Source organism: Plecotus auritus (assembly GCF_963455305.1).
Source record: "Plecotus auritus genome assembly, chromosome: 9".
Classification (NCBI taxonomy): Eukaryota; Metazoa; Chordata; class Mammalia; order Chiroptera; family Vespertilionidae; genus Plecotus; species Plecotus auritus.
Window position 1 is genome coordinate 92,555,540 of NC_137783.1, and position 8,789 is coordinate 92,564,328.

Genomic DNA, 8,789 nt, shown 5'->3' on the forward strand with positions numbered 1-8,789 from the left:
CCTTGAGTGCACGCACATTTGCACAAGACTTCCCTCAGGGAGTACCCGAGGCCACCAGCAAGAGATGGGAGAGAAAGGGAGAAGGGAAAGGAAAGGAGAAATGAAAGAAGCAGGTGGGGGAGAATTACAGTATTAATTATTCCACTGCCATAAACTCTACGCTGATAATAAGCACATTGAAATATTACATGGAGTAACTTCTTTGGGGGGAGTTTGGGTCTCCTGGTTTTAACCCTGGCATCAGAACTGAACTGAGAAGTGTCCACATCAACTCTGTGCCTCTCACCCAGTCAGATGCTCCTAGAGAGCTACGCCTGCTTCTGAACAGGACGTACGAGCTCCCCATTCCTCTCCTTCCTCCGTGTGTCCTTCCCTCCATGGATGTGTGCTGCACACCCACCATGAGTTACACTGTCCTAGCTGTACACCAACGAACAAGACCCGAGCATGGTATCTGCTTGTATGGAACCGAGTCCTAGAAATAAACCATCACTTAAGTAGAATTAAGTAACTGCCATATCCCAGGGTGATCCCAGGGAATGTACAACCAGGCAACACAAACCACAATGGGGTACAGCTGGTGTTCTGCTTAGCCAGCACCCCATTCTTAGGCTCTGTGTCTTAAGCAGGGTATGTGGCATTTCCTGGAGGCTTCACATTGACCCCGCTGGCTCTGGAAGCGGTTTGAATTGGCAACAACCCTCAGTCTAGGGGTTCAGAGGAAGCTTCTAGGTGGAAATGACATTGAAGCCACGACCAGAACAATACATTAGGAGTTCGCCAGATCTGGGGGCGGGGGAGGGTGGCCAGGGGAAGAGTCTTCGAGCAGGCTGTGTCTGAACAGAAACCAGGGACCTGAGGGAAGTCAGGTTCCCTGGAGCACACGGGGCGGTGAGGCTGCATCGAGAAGTGAGGCTGGGTGGTTCACAGGGACCAGAGGGAGAATGAACACAGACAAAATGGTTTGCTTTTTCAAAGTGATAGAGACATTTCGTAGGGACTTGAAGGGCTGTTATTGTTGTTATTTTTAGGGAGATGACAGACAGGCAAAAAAAGAGCACCCGTGATTATGTGGAAATGGCGGGAATGAATGCAGCAAGGTGAGGGATGACGGCCGGCCACCCTAGAGAGGTGGACGGAGGGATGAAGGACTTAAGGACTATAGAAAGCAGAACTGATGGGACTCGGGGACTGACAGGATGTGGGCGGGAGTAAAAAGAGTCAAAATGGCTCTCAGATTTCCGGCTGAGGTCACAGGGTGGGTGGTGTGACCATAACTAAACTACAGGTCCAGTGGGGACAGGAGGGAAGGTGAGTTCAGCCTTGAACTAGTGTTGGAGGCACATGCCAGACCTTCAAGTGTTCAAGTTCAGGACACACTGGGAGTGTGGACTGGAGCTGAGGAGAGCAGGCTGGTCAGAGATAAAGACCTGGTGTTGGTGGCATATGGAAATTGAAACAAAGGAGATGATGTGATCCAGGGAAAGGGTGAAGTGGGAGAAAAGAAAGTATCCTAGGACAGAGCCCAGAGGAACCCCAACTTCTCAGGGATGGGCAAAAGAGAAAGAGTCTGCCAGGGAGACTCTGCCCTAAGGCTCAAGTATGGTCCACAGAATTGGATGCCAGAGCGAAGCCAAGGAGGATGAACCCTTATGAGTGAGAATTAATTTAGCAACAGGGAGGTCATTGGTGATCTGGGCAAGATCAGTTTGGTGGAAAGAAATGTGCTGAAGTGTTGATGGGAAGAGAACATGCAGAAAAAAAGAGAAAAATGGGGGCTGAGTTCCTTCAAACAGAGATTGGGGAGATCCAAAACACAAGTGGGGCACAAAGGGGTTCGGCCTTTGGTCAGGAGAAGGGGCCCCTTCCATTTATCAAAAGGGAAGGAAAAGGCTGGTGCTGCCACCGGGACACCTGGTAGGTCTGATGGCAGAAGCTGAGCATGTTTTCATGTCTGAGCTTCCATTTTCTTTGAAAGTGGTGGGGGAGGAGAGGGGGATGATGTAGCTGGGTGTCAAGTACATCTTGGGAGCCAGGATTCTACATGAAGGAAGTGCGGCAAGGGTAAGGAGGAAAAATATGGGAAGAGGACACACAGCTTCGTGCCCAGTCTGAACTAAGGATCTCCCAGTCAACAATGGGCTCTGCTGCTGGACAGCATTCTGCAGGAAAGACTCTCTTTGTGTCCAGCTGGGAACTTCCACCCACAGGTTAGAGTGCAGACTTCTGAAGCCACACACGTGTGAGAAACATCTGAAATCTGAAGGAGGCCATGGGACCTTGCTCTCCCACTATCTGGCCATGGGACCTTGGACAAGTCATCAACTGCCATGGTCCTCTGGGTCCCCTCTGTGAAGTGAGAGCCTGGATGAGGTGACCCCAGTCATCCTCACAGACACGAGTTCATTGAATGTGGGCAGGGCTAAATAAAACCAATGGGAAAAGTTTTCTGAGCTTGAAAAAGAAGCCAGCAATCCCACGTCTAGGTATCTACTCAAAAGAACTGAAAGTAGGGACAACATACCGATAAAGGCCTTCTTACAGGACATCAGTCTTTCATTTGCACAACACACTCTTCTCATTTTCCCCATGATCCCCAGCTCTCTCCCTCCTACCAACGCCTCCTACTCCACCACCTCCAAAGCTGGAGCACCCCTCAGACCTCTTCCCTGTTACACTCACTCCCTAGCCAACCCCATCCAGTCCCACAGCTTTAAATCCCATCTATCCTCTGACAACTGCTATACAGGGTGGGGCAAAGGTAGGTTCACAGTTGTGAGCACATGAAACAGTTTATTCTTGTATTATCATTTTTTAACTAGAGGCCCGATGCATGAATATTCGTGCAAGAATAGGCCTTCCTTCCCCTGGCTGCTGGCACCGGTTTCCCTCAGGCACCCAGGACCTGGGCTGCTTTGCTCCGGCTGCTGCCAGGCACCCGGGACCCAGGCTGCTTTGCTGCAGCCACTGCTGCCACCCACTGAGGGCGTGCTCCGAGCCATGCTGAGCCACTCAGAGTATGTCTCCACCCCTGGTGTGTGTGTGTCCCTGGGGTGGGGGCGTCCACTGGGGTGGGGGCGTGCCCAGGGGCGTGCTCTGAGCTGCGCCCCAGGGCCCAGCTCGGAGCACGCCCCCCACCCCTGGTGTGTGCATGTCTGCTGGGGTTGGGGCAGCACACAGTCCCCTCCCACCCATCTGCATGTGCAGCTCCTCCTGAGTGGTCATGATGCCTGGCTAATTTGCATATTACCTGTTTAGATAGATAGATAGATAGATAGATAGATAGATAGATAGATAGATTATTGTATTAGTTTCCAAACAAACAAGTGTAAACCTACTACCTTTGCCCCACCCTATATTTATGCCTCCACCCACCTCTGGATCTCCAGAACCACAGCCCACCACATACCTGGGCCATCGAGGATCTGTGATTTCAGGCCATCGAGGATCTGTGATTTCATGTGTTCAAGCAGAATTATTTGGTTTTCCTTCTAAACCTTCTCCTTCCTCAGACTTCTTCAGTGTAGCAAATGGTCACCTTTACCCAGAACCTAACACCTTGGTCATGTCATGTCCTTGACTCTAATCTTCCCTTCTTCTTCCCAGTCCAATCAGGACATCTTGTTGGCTCCACCTTCTGTGATGCCCCAGCTCTGTCTTCTTCCCACCAGCCCTGCTGCTATCAACCACCTGAGCCCAGGGGACAAGCTCCGCTGCCCGTGAGCCAGATCCAGCCACAACCAATCATGCACATGTCATCCACCTTGGCAGAGCCAAGTAACTGCAATAGTGACCACACCTGGCAATGATGAAAAAATGTGCCCTCTGACCCTTCAGGGCAAAGTTTGCTTACCCCTAGTCTAAGCATCTGATCACCGTTGACAATCCTTCAGTGTAATCCTCTAACTGGCAATAAAACACCACCTGCTGCTCTTTGAGTGTTTGTTCTTTGCCTTCTCAGAAATAATGACGTCCCTTCCTCTCCATTTTCTGAACAAAACCCTGTGCCTACCAAATGGCGCTCTCCCTGCCTCTATTCTCTCCAGCAAACCTTCACTGAGGATTAACTCCTGGAAACACCATGCTCACCCTGCTCAAGGACCTGCAATGGCTCCCATTGTCCCCCACCATGTAGTCTGTACACGTATGTAGTTTTCAAAGATTCTCTATAACCCAGCCTGACCCTCCAAAGTTGATCAAGGCCCCACTGCTCCCCAATAGAATAAACCAATGCCTTCCCCTCTCCCAGAAGGTGCCATGTGCCTTCTCCAGGCAGTGCCTGCCATCCTTTTCTTTCTCTGCCTTCTTATTTCTATCATCATTTTATTAAGTTCAAACTCTCTCACACTGAAATAAAACAAAACTTCCTAGACCCCAAACCCTCTATTTACCATCGCGTTTGTTGCTTTCCTTTCTAGGACAGAGATTTTTCTAAAAATAAAAACAGATCTGAAGAAACTGTCTATTACTGTCATCTTTCCTCACCTCCCATTCACCCACTGCCATCCGGTGCCCACTTCTCCACTAAAATCACTCCTGTTGGGATGACTAATAATTTCACCAAATCCAGTAAATTCTGTTCCACCTTTAGTGCACTGTTCTCTCAGCAGCATTCAACCACACTCTCCTTTTTTCATCTAGCTTTCTGTTTATTCCTTCTCAGTATCTTCTTCACATGTTTGTTTTCCCCACTAAACAGCGAGTTCCTAGAGGAAGGGACCATGTCATGTGTGGTTCTCTGATAGCAAATATACTAGAATGTATATGGCAGGCCCTCAACCAATGTTAGCAAACATCAACTCCCTGCCACTTACTGTTTTCAGTTTGAGAACTTCCATTTCCCTGGGAAATTCTCCATATTATCTTGATTCTTTAAACATTATATTAATGATTATTTTTAAGTGTGTGTCTGATAACTACTATTATCTGGAACTCCTGAGGGTCTGTTTCTAGTTCTGGTTTTTCTCTTGACTTTCTTACACCCTGCTTATTTTTAATTGAGTGTTGAACATTACATGTGAAAAACTGGTGCAAGAATCTGAGGCTCTGGATGAAGGGACCCCTCCTCCAGAGAGATTGTTTTATTTCTGCTTCTGGTTGGCAGGTAGGCTGGAGAGACACTGACAATCCCGTATCTCACTCATTCCACTGGTATTGAAATGATTCACACCAGGGCTCTAGTCCCTCTGAGGGCTGGTTTAATTTTGGATTATCACTTCTCTTCAGCAATGGCCTTTCAAGCCTTGGGTGTTGAACAGTGTCCTTCCAACTAAGGCAGGTCCCAATTTCAATTTTTGTCTCCAGCTCTATGAACCTGGCAAGAGCCCTGCTCAGATCCCAAGCCAAACTTCCATCCAAACAATCTAGACCGCCACTGCCAGAAGAGAGCTCCTTAATCCTCACTCATACTCAAAACCTAAGGCTTGCCTACCACACTGCTCTGTAAGATCTCCCCTCCTACCTGCAGGAGCAATGGGAGCCCAGAGACCTGATTCTAATCTCAGCCAGCAACTCATCCTGTGACTCCTAGGCTTGACCTTTCCAGGGGCCCTTATCCTTCTGTGTAAAATGCAGTTGGATTAAAATCTTTGGCTTTCTTCCTGCTCTAAAAGTTTTGCAATCTCTAACCTATCTGACATAAGGACAATCCCAGGCTATACATTCCTCTTCTGCGGATCCATCATTGCCCAGCTCAGTAACTGATTACAACTTTCTATTCTCATAAGAGCATTATAACAAATGGATAAAACTACAACAGCAAGGATTTAGATTTGCAAGCAAAGTTGTTCAATTTCTGGAACTGTGCCCTTTCATACTGAAGAGCCTTATTATTTCTTGCCCTGGCTATAAAGTCATGCAAAATGGATGAGAACCCAACGAACGCTAAGGCTGAAAAGTCAAAGAGAAAAGCCCAACCCCAAAGAAGAGAGTCACTGTAGGGCGTCACTGTGCCTAACGGCACGCAATCAATAAACATGAGGGGAACAGGCCTGAGTCATAGCCAAGGACTTCAATTACTCTTTTTATACAAGAAGGACGCTGATTGTGTTTAGCAACAGGCCAAGGCGGGAAAGAGTCAAACAAACTTCATCCTTTGCCTTTTCAGAAGCTAACCTACCACACTTTCCTCAGTGGAGGAAAAGACACACAAACATTCTTTCTGTGTTCACCCTGGACAAAAGAACCAGTGGTTGAAGATAATGACAGGCTGAAACAAAGCCCTACTTACATAAATGCAGAGAAGACCTACTGGGGCCTCTTCACTCTGCCCAGCCTCTTTGCTCTCCCCCTCCCCCACCTCTACCACAGAGCACCTGGCCTGTACCTCTTCCTTATAGAACACAGGCATCTCCTATGCAGTGTCTCCCCTTCCTTGCAGTGTCTGCGTCCATCAGAAAGCAAAGGAATCTACTCCAAAAGCTGTGCTGCAGCCCAAACGCCCAGAGTCTCAGTGCTCATTCACGTGCTGGTTAGAAGCAAATGAACTCTCTGCTGGTCCCACAGCTATGTTTGGGTCCTCTCTGCCACTATCTAACAATGCTCATTCAGGCATTCAAAATGTACTGAGAGCCCACTACGGGCCAGACACTCAGGTGGGCATTAAGAATAGAAAGGTGATGAGCATACATGAGGTGCCTGCCGTTATGGAGCTAAAATGCAAAAAGTGCCTCAGTTTCCCCATCTGCTAAATGAAGGTGCTGGACCAAGTTCCTCTGAGGCTCCTTTTGATTTTAAGTGCTACAGTTGTACAATTGGAGTTAAGCCCTGGTTGGCCGTATGTATCTGTGTGGCAAGGGATGGCACAGTTCTGGGCCTCAGTTTCCACATCTCTAAAGCAAACAGGTGACATGTGAAAAAGTCCCCATTACCTTGTGCAGGCACAGTGAGAGGTTTCCAGAGTCGCCCTGCAAGGAGTCCATCTGCTGAAGGGCAGCCCAACAGTAAGAATCCACGAAGGCAGCCTGACGCCAGGAGAAAGAACTTGGGGAGAAACAGCTTATCTGTGTACCTAAGAAACAAAATCAGATCATTCCAGGTGAATGGAGGTGCAGGGTCTGGACCCCTCCCACCCTGCCCACCTCTCCCTCCTGCCTCCGGTTTTCCAGTGTGAGCTAAGTCGGAGAGCACCATGCAGGTGTAAGGGCAGAGCTGAACCAAATGTCCACGTGTGTGGTAAAGCTGAGTATTTGAGAGTTTTGTGGGCCAACACTGGTCATGACAGCAGCTTGCGCTCAGGTGGGGAAAAACTCTTGAAAGAAGTAAAACCACCATAAAAAGAAAAAGCGAACAGGAAAAGAACCAGAGCCAAAAATGTTCGGAGGAAACCTGCATAGAGTTGGTTCCCTTTGGGGTGAGGAATGAGAGAAAGGAGGGGGAGTATAGGGTGGAGGTGGGGCAGGGAGGAGGAAAGTCAGTGCAGACAAGTAGACTAGAAAGGAAGGCCTCTTGGAACAAAGAAACAAAGAACTTTTAGCCTGAGGAAGGAAAGGCTGATGGAACATTTGGCAATATTTTGCCTGATGACAAATCAGCAGTTTTCCATCTCCTCTAACAAAACAGGCGCAGGCTGAAACTGCAGCCCAAGTGTTTACATTTGGAAGGCAGATGCTCTGGAAGGCAAGCCTCCAGGCAGGGAGATGGGTGCTGGATGGGGAATCTGGAGAGCTGGGTCCTGCTTGCTGTTACCTTGCTTTTCTGGGAGCTCGGAACTCAGTCTTCTCTGCAAACTGGGACTACATCACTCTGCAAATGCTACCACTACTTACTACCTGAAGATGCTTCATGCTCCCCGAGGGCCCCTGACTCACACAGGCCATGTGGGAAATTGGCCGAGACTTTTGGGGTGTAGGGCTGAGGTTGTGTCCCCCCTTCTTGACTGCAGGCAGAGCACCTGGCACTGAGCCTCTCCTGGCAGTGCCTAGCCCAGCCATGCTTCCCCGTCCCATCAGCACATGTAGGAGCCTGGGTGTGTCACAGGCACAGGGACCAGTTGCTGAGGCCAAGAGCAGGCACACTTTCCGTCCATGTCCTGTGTATCATGAGAGGAAGTGTTAGACGCGTGGGCTCTGATGTTAGCTGAACTGAAACCTAACTCTGCCACTCACAGCTGCGTGACCTCGGGTCACCTAACCTCCCAAAGCCAAGGATCTCCAAAAGGACGATGGCATTAATGTCTACCTTTTTAGTATAGTGCCTGGTTCCCAGCAGTTGCTTAATAAGCATTATACTCTTCTATACGAAGTAACTAGTATATTCTGTTACAGTTTTAAACGTGGGGGCATGCCCACCTTTCTCTCTTCCCTCCCTACAGAGAGGGGACAGGGATGGTAATGATAACGAATTTTTGGACTGGATCCCGGATTCTTTGTCCGCCAGAATCAAAGAATGAATCCACGGACAGAAAGTGGTATCGCAAAGGTGGAGATTTATTGAAGAATAAGTACAGACTCCCACATGGGGAGAGGGAAAGAGTTCCACAGAATGGACTCCCAAGTAGGGAGGGGGAAAAGGGTCCCACTGTGTTCCTTTTCCCTATGGCTTATAAAGGCTGCAGATCCTGGTGCCTTGATATCCCCTCTGATTGGTCACTATTCCCTTGGACTGGTTACTATAGTAACTCCTGGGCTCAAAGGTCAAACCTCACATGGAACATGTGAGGTTCTCCCCAACATCCTTCCTTATTGTTTTCCTATTCCCTTCGGGCTTTCTTCCTCTCCTTCTGGATGAAGGGCTTCCTTCTCTTTATTTTGTAAATATAGACCTTTTGCTGTTCCCAGCTCCCTCATTCT

At 48.7% G+C, this 8,789-nt stretch overlaps 1 protein-coding gene across 1 annotated transcript in view; it reads right to left on the minus strand.

Moving 5' to 3' along the window:
* The window catches only part of PANX1 (pannexin 1), a 54,800-nt gene that overhangs the window by 13,966 nt on the left and 32,045 nt on the right, over positions 1–8,789 (minus strand). The window contains exon 2 of the mRNA XM_080688400.1: positions 6,870–7,009. Within this exon, the coding sequence (XP_080544526.1) occupies positions 6,870–7,009 (140 nt within the window). The remainder of the gene's footprint in view (positions 1–6,869; positions 7,010–8,789) is intronic.